The sequence below is a fragment of the Apodemus sylvaticus genome, chromosome 14, assembly GCF_947179515.1.
Source record: "Apodemus sylvaticus chromosome 14, mApoSyl1.1, whole genome shotgun sequence".
Taxonomy (NCBI): domain Eukaryota; kingdom Metazoa; phylum Chordata; class Mammalia; order Rodentia; family Muridae; genus Apodemus; species Apodemus sylvaticus.
This window is the reverse complement of record NC_067485.1, coordinates 63280307-63297564: the sequence shown is the minus strand read 5'-3', so window position 1 is coordinate 63297564 and position 17258 is coordinate 63280307. Positions and strand designations below refer to the sequence as shown.

The following is a 17258-nucleotide window of genomic DNA, read 5'->3' as shown; positions in this document are numbered from 1 at the left end:
TTTATTTCTTAGTTTGTGCACTGCAGCCACAGGGAAAGGGATAACGAGAATGGGAAGGAAATCCAGGTCTCCGGCATAAAACACTACAGAACATTACCACTAGGTCACCAGGGAAAGGAAGGAAGGAAATGTTTGATTTTTAAAGTAATTTGATATAATACTTATGGTGAACATATTGTTGTGGGTTTCCATTGACAGTAAAACCTTACTTTCATTAATCAGCAATTTGAATAATAATTTTCACAAAATTTTGACATCAGCTGACTGGGTTAAAACACTACCTATATCATTTAAGAAAGTAATAAAAAGATAAATACCAGTTTTTAAAATATCAGGCAACTGCAAGGAGGTAATGGCCCATAACTTTAAGCCCAGCCTAGAGAGGCAGAGGGAGAATGATCTTTGAGAGTCTGAGTGAGTTCCAGGACACACAGGGCTGCACAGCTAAATTATGTCACATATGTGTGCACATATATGCACCCATGAACAACGTGGCCATAGTGGCAGGGATAGAGGTTATGCATGAACATTGTGTGTGTGTGTGTGTATGTGTGTGTAGTTATTATAGAAGGAAAATAATGTTTTACATTTTATTAAATTCATCTAACATTGTTAACACTTGGGTATTTGTCATCTTTTACTTACTATAAAAATGTTGTACATGATACTGCTAATGAAAAAAAGTCATGGCAAATTCTAGAGAAATTACCTAAGTGGACCTTTTTTTTTAAAAGAAAGATTTATTTATTTATTATATGTAAGTACACTGTCGCTGTCTTCAGACACACAGAAGAAGGCATCAGATCCCATTACAGATGGTTGTAATCTGGGAATTGAACTCAGGACCTCTGGAAGAGCAGTCAGTGCTCTTAACCACTGAGCCCTCTCTCCAGCCCCTATGTGGAGCTTTTTCAGAGGTGAAGATGGTGAAATAATTTGTATGGATGAGCTGTAGTATTACAACTCCCTTCTGAGATAACCTTGAAAGACACTGGGGAAAGGGAACCTTCACAACGGGCAGAACTCTGGGCAGTACACATGGTCACACATTTTATTTGGAAGGAGAAATGATTCATGGGCTAGTCAATGGACTGGCTGCACGGCCAGGGACTTGGAAGATTGGTGAGAAAGACATCATGGAAGAAGTATGTGGATAGAGCTTTGCAAATGGGTAAAAGACGTGAAGGTACTTATGTCTCATGTGAATGCTCATCAACAGATAAGAGCTGAGTAATCAAGTAGATAGGAAGAATCATTCTGAGTACAGTCACCCTCTTTCCCCAGCCATCCCTGTCATTTCCCAATGGGCCCATGAACAAAATGGTCATAGTGGCAGAGATTGGGGTTATGTATGAACTTTCATTTACCAAGGCTGACCTGGCCACAGCTGCTGCTGAATGCCAAATCTGCTAAAAGCAGAGATCAATACTGAGTCTAAGATATGGCGCCATTCCTTGGAGCAATCAACCAGTGACCTGGTCATACGTTGACTACACTGGTCCACATCCTCCATGGAAAGGACAACACCAAGGATACATGTGCTATACAGATGTCCATACAGCCCAAAACATACATACACATAAAATAATTAAAAAAAACTAAAACACTGTAGGACCTAGAAACAAAACAAACTAAGAAGAATAAAGAAAAACAGAAACAGAAAATCAATTCCAAACAACTGAAAAATAATAAAAAAAAAATCAATAAAGGTAAAAACTGCTTTTTAAACATCAATACATTATATTCCTAAAGAGCTTGGCCAAGACTAAAAAGAAGGAAGATACAAATTCCCAATATCATAAATAAAAGGGTGGTATCAACAAAGATTCTGTGGACAACAAAATGATATGGGGACATAAGAAATAACTAATACTCTGAACAGCTTAGATAAAATGATCATACCCCTTAAAAGATAGAAACTAACAAAGCTTACTTGAAAAGAACCTGATGAATTTCCACAAATTCTTCTGGAAAAGAGAGAATAGTTCGTAATGCATACTATGAGGTCATCCTCACTTTACATACAGAGGAGGGAACAGTATGCTGAAGGTATAAGGTAACCCAAACAGTACAAACAAATTCAACCTTGGAGAAGCCCATGGTTCTTCATGCTGTAAACCCAGATTCAGGATTGGTCTGAATGTCACTCCTACTGAACGAAGGAGCTTGAGAGAAAAGTTAATTAGATCACACGGCAAATTCTCAAGAGTGCTACAATCAGAAAGCTTTCACAATGAGAATCGTTGTTAGAGACTCACTTCCTCTGAAGATCAGCCAATACAGAACAATCACAATTCAGGGTTCTGATGGATACCCTGGAATTGGCTGGTAAAACAACGTGACATGGGATAGTATGGCTTGGGGGACTGTCTGACAACTCAAGAATGTGTACGAGGAGAAGCATGGGCTGCAGTGGTGAAGCATGGAAGGCACGTGGCCAGCGAGGTCACCCACAATGGAAGCAGCAGCACCAGCCTTTGGTAGTTGGTTTTGCTATGTATATCCTTTTGCATCTGGTTTACATCACTCAGGATATATTGTCTAGTTCCATCCCTTTGCCTGAAAAATTCAAGATGTTCTTGTTTTTAATAGCAGAATAGGACACCACTGTGTAAATGAACCACATTTTCTGTATCCATTCTTCAGCTGAGGGACATATGGGTTGTTTCCAGGTTCTTGTTACAAATAAACCTGCTATGAATACAGTGGGATACTTATCTTTGTGTTATGGTGGAGCATCTTTTGGGTATATACCCAGAGCTGGGTCTTCAGGGAGAATGATTACCAATTTTCTGAGAAGCCATCAGATTGATTTCCAGAGTGACAGTATGTGCAGAGAGACAGGGGAGAGACCCAGAGGGCCAGAAGAATGAATGGAGAAGAAATTCTGCAGCTTCCAGGACTGGGGGTTGGAGGGAGGGAGGGAGGGGAATCTTTAGAAAGATTCAGAGTTCTCAGGAGTCAATGCCAAGATGCCTAACAGCAGGGACATGGAACCTGAGGAGGCCACCTCCTGGAGCCAGATAGGACCTCTAGTGGAGGGATAAGGGCACCAACCACCCACAAAACTTTCCACTCAAAATCTGTCCTGTTTAGAAGAAATGCAGGGTTAAAGATAGAAAAGAGACAGAAGGAATGGCCAACCAATAATAGGTCCAACTTGAAACCCAACCCATGGACAAACACCAATCCCAGAGTATTATTAATGATACTCTGTTATGTTTGCAGACAGGGGCCTAGTGTAACTGTCCTCTGAGAGGTTCTACTGAGCAGCTTACTGAAACAGATGCAGATACCAACAGACGAACATTGGACGGAGGTCAGGTACTCTTATGGAAGAGTTGGAGAAAGGACTAAAGGTCTTGAAGGGGATGGGAACCCCACAGGAGGCCCAACAGAGTCAACTAACCTGGACCTCTGGGAACTCAGAGACTGAGCCACCAAACAAAGAACACGCATGGGCTTGAATGAGGCCCCAACACACATGTGGCAGGCATGCAGCCCAGTCTCCATGTGGACTCCTCCAACAGATGAAGTGGAGGCTCTTCCTAAAGCTACAGCCTGATTGTGGTGTCCATTCTCTAGTAGGGATGCCTTGTCTGGTCTCAGTGAGAGAGTATGCTCCTATCCTGGCAGAGACGTGATGAGCCAGAGTGAGGGATACCTGAGGGTGACCCACTCTCTCAAAGGAGGAGGAGGAGAGGGAGGATGGGGAAGGATGTCTGGAGGAGGGGAACTGGGAGAAGGGGCAGCATTTGATGTAAATAAATAAATTAATTAACAAAAAAGAATAGGGAAAGTAAAAGCCCCCAGCTGACAAACTGGATCCAACTAGGCAAAACTGGTATCCTGTAACAACTGCAAGGAGAAATAGCACAGGTATTGTAGACCCCATATTCACAAGTCTTTCAGACTCTCTCAGCCCTTAAAGGAGTAGGTTTTATGTAGATCAACAAATGCAAAGAATATACAAGGAAATAGCTGAATGAATTTTAAAAGGTTATACAAAAGATGAGTGAGAAACTCAATAAAGAGGGATTTTGAGAAAGAATAAAAAAAAAATCTTGGAAGTAAAAAGCTCAACAGATGAGACTAAAACACACAGTTCAGAGCCTCACTCATAGACTGGATGAAACAGAAGAGAAAACAAAAATCAGGACTTGAAGTCATAGTTGATTAGTTACAACCCTCAGACAGTGAGAAGAAGTGAGGGGAACAGAATATAGCAGATCTCAGAGACTCCATTAAAAGACCAAGTAAAAGAGAAGAACACATACAATCATAAAAGCATGGAAAAAGACGAAAGAATGAATTAAGGAGAAGTGAGTCAAATACTATCAACACAGTAAGCCATAATCAATAATTCTAAATATAAACACTTAATTCTCCAAGTAAAAGATGCAGGCTGACTATATTAAAAAAAAGAAAAAAAAAGGTCCAATAATGTTCTGCCTTCAGGAAGCCTGCCTCATCAGTACAAGCTAGAAGTGAAATGATAACTAATATTCTAGGCAAGTACAACCCTCAAGCCAGAAGCTACAGTTACACTAATATCTAACAGGACAGACTTTAAGCCAAAATTAGAATAGACAAAAGGCACCACATATTCATAAAGGTAATGTTCATCAAGAAGATATGATGATCATAGACATATAAACAGTGAACTTCTAACTCCCAATTTAATAAAACTCTATAAGACATACAAAGAGAAACAGACCAAAGCAACAAAGTGTTAAGACTTCACTCTCACCAGTTACCATTCAGACCAAAAAACAGAACAAAACAAACAGCAACAAGCTGGAGAGACATCAGCTATGTTATACTACAGAGGACAGTGCACTTGACAGACACCTGTAATGTATTCTCTCAGGCCCAGATGCATAGACTCTTCATTAGCACATGGTACTTGTCTACAACAAGTACCTTTATGCCAGAGAGCATAAAGCAAATCTTAATAATTTTTAAAAGCTAAAATAATTTATTACATTTTATCAGATCATAATGGCTAGGCTAAATACCAATAGGCAAAGAACCACGCGGATTATGTGAACACATGAAGCCTGAACAATATGCTTTGAATGAAAGTGAACTATTGTAGGAAACAGGGAATTTTATACTTCTTATAAATAAAAAAATGAAACAATGTACAAAAACCTGTCAAATATAGAAAATGTATTAAAAACAGAATGTTCTCAAACAAATAATCTAGTGATGTGTCTTAAATAGAATAAACTGAAACCAGTAAAAGAAAAGAAAAAATAAAGATCAGAGCTGAACTCAATGAAATAGACATTAAAATAATAGAAAGGATCAATCAAACAAAAGTTTGGTTTATGGAAAAGATAAACATAACAAATGCAGCCAAAGTAGCCAAAGGAAAAAGAGAAGGTCCGAATCAGTAAAGTTAGAGAGCAATAGGATATATTATGACAGGTATCACTGAAATCCAGAGGAGCATTAAGAAATATTCTACAAAGTTATATTCCAATAAAATGAAGCTCTAGAAGAACTAAGACAATAATCAGGACACATATGACCTTGTAAAGTTTAAAGCAAGAAGATGCCACCCACGTGAACAGACAAGTAGTACAAGATGACAGTGAGCAGTGATGAGGTCTCCAGACAGAATAAACAGAGCAGGGTGGGTCACTGCGAGGTCTGCAGTCCTTTCAAGACTAACTAACCCAGCGCTCCTGCAATAATTCCACAGACTGTAAAGGGAAGAAGGGTTCATTCTACAGTGATAAAACCCCTTCACTGGACAAAGGATGATGTGTGTTCTCTCTTTCAATCATGTGGGTTCCAAAGGTTGAACCTGAGTCATCAGGCTTGGTGGTAAGCGCCTTTATCCTCGGTGTTCTCTTGTTGGCCAGTGTTCTAGTCCTTTATCCCAGCAATGGTTAATAGTTTTACTCTATAACAGCCCACTGAACTGCATAACAATACTGAATGTACTTTATGTTTTCTTTAGAAACAGTTAAAACCAGTTTAAACATTTACTTACAACCAGAGAAATGGTGCTAGCCTGCAATCCCAGAATGTGGGAGACAGGCAAAAGGATAACAGATTTTGGTTTAACCTGGGATATTCAGCTGGACCAACTTTTACAATAACAACAAACACACAAATCAACCATCAAACACCCAAAGGGTAAGGCCATAGCTGAACAGCTGTGCCTGCCTGGGCTCTGGGTTTGATCTTCATCTAGCTCCTTAAATCAATTTTTAATTTAATTACCTGTTTTTTCTGTGTTCTGTTCCTGTTTTCCAGCCAGTCATCCATTTGCTCCTCAATTTCTTCAATAGAAGTTCCATGATCATAAGACTGAATATATGTATTTTCTAAAGGCATATACACAGGAAATTCTGGTTTTGTTTTTTTAACTTTAACTTTCTTCTGTTCTAAAAAGAATATTTAAAAAACAGTTATTAAGATTTGTTCTGAATAAAAAAAGCTGCATCTTTGAAGATCACATAAACAGTGTTATTTTATCAAGACAAAATTGCTCTGTTTTAAATAGTTATATATATTATTGCATATTGACCACTGCATTATTTAAAATAAACTCAGACACTGTCAGTATGATTATGACATACTCACACTATAGTTTGCATATACCTTAGATTCCAAAGTACCTTTCACTAAAATGTTTCATTTGACAAAATGGAGAGTCTTTAACTTAGTGTATAACTTTTTAAGGATTTATTTTTATCTATGTGTATGTAGGTTTCTATGTCAATGTGTGCCATGTCTACGCAAGTGCGCACAGGGGCCAGAAGAGGGCGTCAGAGATCCCAAAGCTGGTGTTATAGTGCCTGGTCAGCCAGCTGGTTGATTTGTTCAACCTGTGTTCTGGGAATTAAAGCAATTAAAGCAGGAAACAGTCTTAACCAATCAGCCACCTTTACAACCCTTAGTTTTAGAATCATCCATTATTGCACATTAGCTATAAGGTTTTGAACAAGTTTGAGTATCCATTTTTACATTTGCAAAAACAAAGTATTTCTCAATAGATTGCATACATTTATATTTTCAATATTTTAAAAAGAAAATCTATATCTGGGAGCATTGGTCGAATATTGCATAAAAATATTCCCAAGGGTATCCACAGTGGAACACAATTAATCCTGTTGTTCAGAAGGCAGAGGCAGGCAGATTTCTCTAAGTCCAAGGGCAGCAAGGTCTACACAGCAAGTTTAAGAACAGCTATACAGAGACCTGTCTCAGAACAAAAGGAAAAAAGAAAAGAAAAGAAAAGAAAAGAAAAGAAAAGAAAAGAAAAGAAAAGAAAAGAAAAGAAAAGAAAAGAAAAAGATATTCCCAATAATGCAAATACTATGGTGGCTGCAGAGATGAACAGGCAGCCCCCAGCCTCAGCGTGTGCTGCGTACCCTGACTCTCCTGTGGTGCACCAGGTTCAAAGAATGCCCAGCACACAGTAACTCTCGCCACTGAATTTCCTCCTCACTAGTGACAGCTCTGAGCAAACTCCTCTTGTCCACAAACTACATTTTTACCATCCAATATTTGTGTGTGCATGTGGGTATTATAATGTCAGTGTGATAAAATCATGAAATATCCAGGAAAAAAAACAAACATTCCAAAAATCTTTCCATTTAGAGGGAAAATGATTTAACAATGGATGCCAAGACTGAATATTCATCTGAAAGAAAACCAAACACAATCTTCTAAATATATACAAAAATAAATTTCATCTCAAAAATAGAATAGATTTTTGAAAATCTTACAAAAATTAATTAAAAATCACCTGTACTACATAAAAGATGAAATCTTAACTTATATCACAATCCCAAATTCCAAAATTAATGAATCAGTTAATTAATTTAAAAAGATAGGATAAACACTAAGAAACAACAAATTTGGAAAGAGTGTTTGCAACTCACAGCAAAAACAGAAAATTGATAAAGAGATTATAGAAAGATTGGTTGTATAAATAAGAGGCTAGGCAAGTTAACAGAAGAAGTAAGTGAAGATCATGAGTACGGAATCCAAGCAGGTAAATGCATAAGTCCAAGACACAAGAAAAGAAGTCTATGCTCTCAGGTTAAAGAAAGGAAAATTCAAGTAATTCCAAGACCCATTACATGGCTATGAATTTTAAAAGATCTAATAACATATATTCCTGGCAGAGTAAAGGCTCTTTTCAATCTGGAGAAGGGGTGTTGAAATGTGGATTATTATATTAAAACCTTATGGGAGAGTAGTCTAAGAAGATCTATTAAAATTAAAGACTTTTCTAAACATCACAGAATTTGAATATTAGTGTGGGCATGCATACAGACATATGTGTGCTTATGTGTATGATTATTTACTGTTTCTATAGATAGTAGTCAGCAGTAAATGGCTCATAAGAGAGGTAACTATATAATTACTGATGATTCATTGACATAGAGAAATACTAAGTCATCGCTGAAGCACAGCTACAGTGAAAATTTCTGAAATTAATGAGTTTAAGTAGCAAAAGCACGATTCCATATTTTCAAAAAAATCATGTTTCTATATATCTTTATGTTTATGCAAGTCCACACACCTATTTAATTATTTAATTGAATTGGATTGGATATTATATACTCTTGGATATTATACAATACAGATATATTCCATACTATGTAATCCATATTACATAATACTGAATATGTATACTAATGAAGGTATGTAGGGGATGAGATGAAGGAGAGAGTCAGTGTAATAAAAGCCAATAAAGAAAAAGAGAAGCAACATCACAGCAAAAAACAAGAAGATATACATGAACAAGAAGTATGTGTGTGTGTGTGTGTGGGTGTGTGTGTGTGTATGTGCATGCGTGTGTATTTACATATCCTATGGCAAAACTATAGACAAGCATAAAGTGTAAAAGACTGTACAACACAGATCTACTTGTAAATTTAGGTTTCTAAAACCAATAAACAACAGCTTTGTAAATATAAATTCTGTGCTTTTAAGAATAATTTACAAGTTTGCACCATCCAACATTTTGCACTTGGCAAAATCTTAATTTAAAAGTAAGCATTTCCAAAACTAAATATCTAGAAAATATGCATAAGTGACCCAAAGATGCATATTGGCCAAATACGCTCAGTATTCTTCCAATAATTATAATTCAATAAAACCTATATAATTAGTACAGGTACATGCACAATTTTGGATGTAATAACATCAATTATACTTCACTCAAGAAAAACAAATCCAAGATTTCTCTTTTTAGCAGCATGGTGAGGCTTCTTAAACAATTCAGTTAAATAAAAATATACAATATCTTGATGCTGCTTATGAGAATCTTACTGAATGTTTTTTTCATTAAATTTTGATTGTGGGGCTAGAGAGATGTCACAGCAGTTAAGAGCAACTCTTCTAAAAATCTTGAGTTTGTTTCCCAGAACCCAGTGGTTCAAACTGCTTTCAATTCCAGCTTTAGGGGCAATCTGACACTTCTGCTCTCTGTGGGTACCTGTATTCACATGTGAATACCTACACATAGACAAAACATATATACACACTATTAAAAATAATAAAATATTTTAAAAGTCTCATAAGATCTAAAGGCTACTGAAAAAGAAACATGGACATCAACACAGCCACAAAACTTTGACCTACAATCTGTCCTTCATGCCGAATATACTAAGGTAATGGGGGCACTGAACTTGTGGGCGGAGCCAAACAATGTCTGACTTGACTTAAGGTCCACTCCTTAAGGTCTAGTATGACTATTTACTGTTTCTATAGATAGTAGTTAGGTATGAGAAGAAACCCATACCTGATACCACTTAGGTAATCAAGAACCAGAGACAGGGTAGCCTAGAGACCCAAGCTAAAACCAAACACAACTAGCCATAAAAGAAGGGAGGGGGAACAACCCAAACTACTAAGATGACTCCTAATGAAATTCTGTTGTAGTCACAGATCTGCCTTATCCTAGCAGCAGATGGGACAGGTGCAGAGACCCAAAGCACCTGTGGCCCACAGCCAGACATTATGTGGAGATAGACAAAGTGGGAGGTCTCCATCGGATCCCTCCCCGCAGAGTTCAGGGACTCCCATGGAGGAGCAGGTGGAAAAGTGTAAGAGCCAGAGTGGACGGAGGGCACTGGGAGAACAAGGCCTTCTCAATCAACCAAGCAAGGCACGTGTGAGCTCACAGGACTAAACAGCAAGCCCAGGGCCTGTACGGTCTGCAGCAGGCCCTCGGCATATATTATACCATTAGCTTAGTATTTCTATGGGACTCCTGACTGTGCCAGCTGTAGGGACTCTTCCTTCTGTTGGGTTACCAGTTCAACTTCAATGAGAGTTTTTGCTTCCTCTTATTATATTTTAATTTTGTCATGTTTAGTTGTTACTCTTAGATATGTTCTTTTCTAATGAGAGAGAAAAAAAGTAGATCCGGGGGAAGGGGAGGTGGGGAGAACCTGGGAAGAGGAGGAGGAGGGGAAACTATAATCAAGATATAGTTTATTTAAAAACCATTTATTTTTTAATGATAATTAAGCTTTAAAAAACAAAGTTAAACTCAACCAATAAACCAAGAAAACAAAAAAACTCAAAGAACAAAACAAATAATGAACAAACCAAAACAACATGTTTATACTTATGATTCATTAAATATGCAGTGAATGAAGAGAAATAGTTGTTTTTCAAAAGAAACATTTATTTAGTAAGATCATCAAAAGAATGATTAATGCATTAATGCTTTAAGAGACTCCTTCAATTTAGTGTACCATCTAAAACAAAATAAAAGGGAGTTGGAGCTCAGGAGAAATAAAAAAAGTAATATTCTGTGACGGAAGATGTAGGTAAGTGACACAGCAGCTGCCTAAAATATACGAGGTCTTGGGGTCAACACAAACTAACAAAATTTCCAACAAAAGAAGTTTATTTATTACAGAGTGGGATTTTAAAATGAGAAATCTTATTATTAGTTCCATGATCACTTATTTTCTGAAGGTGTTTTTACTGCATATTTATCAATAGTGATTTGAGTTCTCTGGCCACAAATCATACCTTAGCAGCATACAGCACCCTAAACATTATGTTTTTCTAGCAGACCCAGAGATTTTTTTCTGATGATCACACAACCACAACTCTGTTTCATGAAAGCAAGACACACCAAACCAAACCAAACCAAGCCAAACCAAACCAAACCAAACCAAACCAAACCAAACTATAGCCACACTCACTTCCCCCACATCCAAAAGATTGATTGGTGGTGGTGGCTGTGGCAGTGGTGGTGGCAGTGGCGCACGCCTGTAATCCCAGCACTCTGGGAGGCAGAGGCAGGTGGATTTCTGAGTTCGAGGCCAGCCTGGTCTACAGAGTGAACTCCAGGACAGCCAGGGCTATACAGAGAAACCCTGTCTCGAAAAAACCAAATCCAAAAGGTTGATAGGAAGACACTGTCAAATAGTAACAGAACACCATCCTTCCCCTCCAGGGTGGTACAAGAAAAGACTGGGAGGTGGATGAGGGTCCCAGATCATCTGTGCAGTTGGTGCAGACTGCACTGACCAATCTGTGCTTCCTGACCAGCTGGCAGTATCGTAGTGTCTCCCTTCCTTGAAAGGCTAGCTTAAGAAGAAACTAGGCAGAGAATCAGTAGTTTGGGTAGTAGTGGGTAGTGTCACCCTCACACAGTATTGCTGGGTCCCAGTGGGGAACCACCAGCCTTCTTACTCCTCCAAGATAAGCAGAAACACCAGTTCCCACTTGCACACTCACACACACCCTCTTCCTCAGTTACAAGATATCTTAACTTTATATTAAAGGCAAATGAACTAAAAGAGCTAATATATTGTTGAAAAAAAAAAAAAGGTGCCAATAATCACTTGGCCCAATTGAAAAACTTCCATGGCCACACAATAAAGACATAAAATCATGGCAAAGGGAAAAATATATACACAAGGGAAAAAGCATGTAAGTTAGAAGGAATAGCTCTGCATGAATACAGGCAATTGATAGAGAAGACAAAGGTTCAAATCCAATTCAACACAAGAGAAAGTTCCTTTTTTTATTTTTTTGAGACAGGGTTTCTCTGTGTAGTTCTGGCTGTCCTGGAACTCACTCTGTAGACCAGGCTGGCCTCAAACTCAGAAATCCGCCTGCCTCGGCCTCCCAGAGTGTTGGGATTACAGAAGTGTGTCACCACACCCGGCTGAAGAGAAATTTTCTTAAAAAAACAAAACAAAACATGAAAACAGTACTGGAAGCCAGCATGGTTGTTCCCAACAGTGAGAAGGCAGCAAAGGCAGACCTGTGGATTGGAGCCAGTCTGGTACACACAGTGAGTTCAGGCCAGGGAGAGTGACATAGTAAGACATTGCCTGCTTCCGACAAAGAAACAAAGAAACAAAGAAACAAAGCCATAGAACCTGTGAGTGGTGCATCGCTGTGAGGCTAATAGGCCTCACAGCGATGCACCACTCTACCTGAACTGTGCTCTCTGCCTACAGAGAAGCAGGAGGCTGAGCAAGCAGGCTATGCTACATCAGCATTACTAACATACGCTTTCCAATAAACAAGTATGATGAGGGTAATTTCTTAAAAACAAATATCTTTCTGGGGGTAGAGCAACTGCTCAGTGGTTAAAAACACCTATTACTTTCTCAGAGAAAGAAGCCAGATTTAATTTCCAGCACCCATGCAGCAAAACACAACAGTATTTAACTTCACTTCTAAAAGTTCTGAGGCCCTCTTCTGACCCCCATGGGCACAACATGTCCATAGTGCACATACGTACATGCAGGCAGGCAGGCAGGCAAAGACACCCATTCATACTAATAAAATAAGTATCCACAGGAGTTGGATAAGACACAGAAGTTGGAGGGGAACAAGGAGGGGTAGAAATGATTTTAATACAGTACTTGTGTGAAATTCTCAAAAAATTAAATTAAAAAAAATTACCCGTTTAGACCTCCTCTGCAATTCAATTTTAGTAAGAACATCAGCGCTTACCTAAAAGTTAATGCTGGTTCAGCCCTCCAACTCTGCATGCAATCTAAGCCATAAGGCGGAAGGACAGGCTCGAAAACATACCTGTTGCACTTAATCAGTCAAATAGATCAAAATAATTTTATGAAAACAGAATTCAAATGGTGGTCTTTAAAATTAAGAAAAAGGGAAGATAAGACACACATTGGGGGATCTGGGCCCCCAATGTAAAATTCTAAACTCTACCATGCAGAAAACTACTGTGAGCAAATTGAAGTTAGCAAATTAAAAATTCCTTGCATACAGCCATTAGAGTTTACATTTAAAAATACAGAACAGTTTCTGCCTCTGCTAACAGTGAGAGCAATTGCTCTGTACTGCTCCTAATGATGATTATATCATCTTTCCTAAAACACCACTGCCACGAAAACCTAAGATGGCTTCATCATGCTGGCCTGGTATGAGCACTGCCACGTCTTTTACAAGGCTGTTTATTACATGTCTTTACTAAACTTCCAGATGTCTATTTAAAATTTTGTATTACTTTACATGATTTTTTAAAGTAATAAAATAAGAAAACGTAATTTTTTTAAAAGATTTATTTATTGTTATATGTAAGTACGCTGTAGCTGTCTTTAGACACACCAGAAGAGGGCATCAGATCTCATTACGGATGGCTGTGAGCCACCATGTGGTTGCTGGGAATTGAACTCGGGACCTTCAGAAGAACAGTCAGTGCTCTTAACTGTTGAGCCATCTCTCCAGCCCGAAAAAGTAATTTTTAAATCTGAAATTTTTAAACGTTCTGAAAAATGGCTAAAATATCCAACATAAATTTTAAATTGTGATAAACATCTTTCCAATTTTTTATTCAGGCAGTATATATTCTTAATATGCTATCATTAGACAATTCTAGTACATACTCCACAATTTTATCAATAAGTTAATTCTTATAAAAATTATATTGAAATGATAAGTTATGAAAGCAGTGAAATGTAGTGAATTGAACTCTTATTCCCTTAATAGGTAAATTTGGGGTTACTTTTAAGATTTTCTGTATTTTCTTATAGGTTCATTTTTCTTCTGATTCACTTAGAAGGCTTAAAAATGTTAATGTACAAACTTTACTTAAAAGTTACAACTTTATGAAAATTAAACCTAGAGTTTCTTTTTTTTTTCCTTTCCATTTTTTTTTTTTTTTTTTTTTTGAGACAGGGTTTCCCTGTGTACCCCTGGCTGTCCTGGAACTCACTGTGTAGACCAGGCTGGCCTCAAACTCAGAAATCCGCCTACCTCTGCCTCCCAAGTGCTGGGATTACAGGCGTGAGCCACCACCACCTGGCCTCACCTAGAGTTTCATTTGCCTACTCCGACTGCCCAACTTACACATTCAGCAAACTTTCATACATAGTCCTCTGTCCTCGTGATTCTTTCTTTCTTATAGGAGCATACTTTAAATAATGAGACAAGTCTGAGTATCATTTTGTAGCTGTTAGCAGCTTGTTGAATTACACGCTCCAGGAGGCGGGGCGCTGTACAGGTAGACACACACTGAGGCTCACTGATACTTGTAGATTACATACAGCCCTTACCATTTATAACTGAGCATTTACCATGCACTGCTGCAGACATAACGTGAGAAACAAACAGTTCCTGTTCTACAGTGACCCAGACACTCAGAGAATTGTGACAGACAGAAAAGCTGCCCTTGAAAATAAGTATCTCTTAAAGACACAACAGTGCACGAAATAAAGTCCTAACATTCATAGAGTTTATATTAACTGGGAAAAACTAGATATAAACAAAATGAATACACTTCTGCTAAGCAGTAGTAAATGTTGTGAATAAAATAAGTAGTATGTGCATACAGTGTACATTTGTGAAAGATGTACATAAAACAAAATCAGTGAAAGGAGTGGAGTTTAGAGAGGGCAATCTTTAACAGTATGTTCAGCTTGCCCTAAAAATCCCAAGAAATGTCTCTTTGTTCCATGGAACATTCCTATATTTTCCTTTTTGTTTTGTAAAATTTTAAGACTTGTTCATTTATGTTTTATGTATCTAGGTGCTTGAACTGTGAACTGAATGAAGAGCTGTGAACCACTGTGCGCGTAGTGCCAATGGAGGACAGCACAGGCAGCAGGGCTCATGGTCTAGGACATGTGAGCTTGGAGCAGACAGCTGTGAGCTGCCATGTGGGAGTTGGCAGCTGAATCAGGTCCTTGGTCACACCAGCTGTGCTGGTAACCTGAGCCGTCTCTCCAACTCTGCTTTCATTTCTTTGAGGTAAGATCTTGCTGGGTAGCTCTGGCTGGCCTGCTATATAACATGTAACCCATGGCCTTCAAGGAGCATGCCTTCTGTCTCAGCTTTCAAGGTGCTGGGGTTAAAGGAGTCCCCATTCCTGACTTCCTTTCAATATACTGATAATTTATTCAGGGTTGTTTATATTTCATAACAATATTACAAAAGAAACAAAAGCTTTCAAAACAAAAGCTAGGCTTTTTTTTCCAGGTTTATCCACTGCTATAGTACTATATTAACATATAATAGTTGGTTATTCTTGGCACTAAATATTAATTATAATTTTAGTACTGAAAGATAACTGGTCTTTGGAGATTTTGAATGGTCCCACATTGAAGAGGTATATGACTCCAGCTGGATGATCTCTTTTGACATTTGACTTTGTGTGACGCAGTAATGGTATTTTCCATGTATAATAAAGTAAGGACAAGTGACTCCGTTGGAGAATGGCAAAGAAAATGCAGAAAATTCAACTTGTGTTAAAGGAAAATTAGAATTTAGTTTTATGTGACATTGTTAATAAAATAAAGCAATTCTTAGAACTCACTTTGAAGTGTTTCAATCTCAACTCTAGCCAGTGCATCTTCTTTTTCCTTCAATTTTGTCTCCTTGTATTTTGCATAAAACTGCCCAGCATCCTTAAAAAGAAGTTACAAATAAATTAACATAGAGTCCGTTTGCTTTGACAACATGCTCCCCATAGTCTCCTTTTAGAATAACATACTCACTTCCCACTTAGGCTTTCTTCTGTTTTCCAATGACAAGATGAACAAAGGAACCTGAACAAAACTTCTCTGTAACATTTCTCTCCTGGAGAATCACGTCCAGAATGTGCATGGGTATAAGTTTAAGTAAACTTTTCACACATGGAAAAGAGGGGTTTCCGTCCTGTTCACTTTCACTGTGTGATGTCTCCCCATTATCAATCATACTATTGTACAGGCAGCAGAAAACCAAATATCTAGTGTAGGAATGGTGTTACTGTGCTAACAACGCACAGTTGTGTATTATTTCCTCACCTCCAGATCTCAGGGCTACTGAGAATGAAACACTTTAGCTCTTCATGAAAGCTGTCTTCCTTCCTCTCAATCTCAGAGAAAACTGTAACATAGTTGTCACAGGAAACTGAAAACTCATGCTACACAGACACTCATGTGTAAACTTCCAGTGGCTAAAGTCTCAATCAGTGTGGCACACAGGCAAGTCTTCAGCAAAGCACCAGAAGAGTAGGCAGCACATACTGGCCATCTAGCCATGACTCCTCAATACAGTCCAGATAGACTAGCCCACACTGAGTTTCCTTTGCCCTCAGGTTAGACTATTTTGCTCCCTGATTTTATTTTGACGAACTTATACTGGAGAGCTGCCTTTGTCTTCTCCAGAAGAGCAAGTCTCTGTACTTAAACACTCATATCTTTGTACCATATGATAGTATCAGAACAGAGATTTGACAGAACAAGCACTCTGTAAGTGTTACTGAACTGAACCTAACTTGGATACATGTAAAATCAATCTTACACAGTAGGAAATGAAAAGGCATGATCTGATTGATGAAGGTTAAGGAAAGAAGCAGGTATCAGATACATTTAATGTAATACTTCTGTATGCTAAGATTCCTAGAGAAGATAAATCACAGGTCTAGGAAGCAAAGGCACACGACTATTGAATTCAGATGTAAACATGTGAAGGCTCCCACCTCATTTCATTCATAAGTGTAAGCAAACCATGGTATCTCATGGGGTATGTCTCTCGGATTATAGCAGAACTCTTCTACCAGATAACAAATTATGGGAATTATATAAAGACTCTTCCTAAAACATTTGATAAATACATAGTGAGGATTTTTTTTAGTTCTTTCAATTGCCTTTCATGTTACTAATTTCTAGTACAAGCATTCCTTACAGCCATAGGTCAGCTCTACACAGCTGCAGTCAGTCAGAGGAGCACATACAGTAATCACCCAGTTTAAGGGAGTTACTCATCCTCCCACACCAGCACATAGCTTATACCTA

General features: G+C 38.2%; 1 protein-coding gene across 1 annotated transcript in view; it reads right to left on the bottom strand.

The window, feature by feature from the left end:
• Positions 1–17258, bottom strand: part of Dnajc1 (DnaJ heat shock protein family (Hsp40) member C1) — a 136600-nt gene that overhangs the window by 34309 nt on the left and 85033 nt on the right. Inside the window, exons 7-8 of the mRNA XM_052156885.1 lie at positions 15794–15884; positions 6238–6401 (exon numbers count right to left, since the gene is read on the bottom strand). Of these exons, the coding sequence (XP_052012845.1) occupies positions 6238–6401; positions 15794–15884 (255 nt within the window). The remainder of the gene's footprint in view (positions 1–6237; positions 6402–15793; positions 15885–17258) is intronic.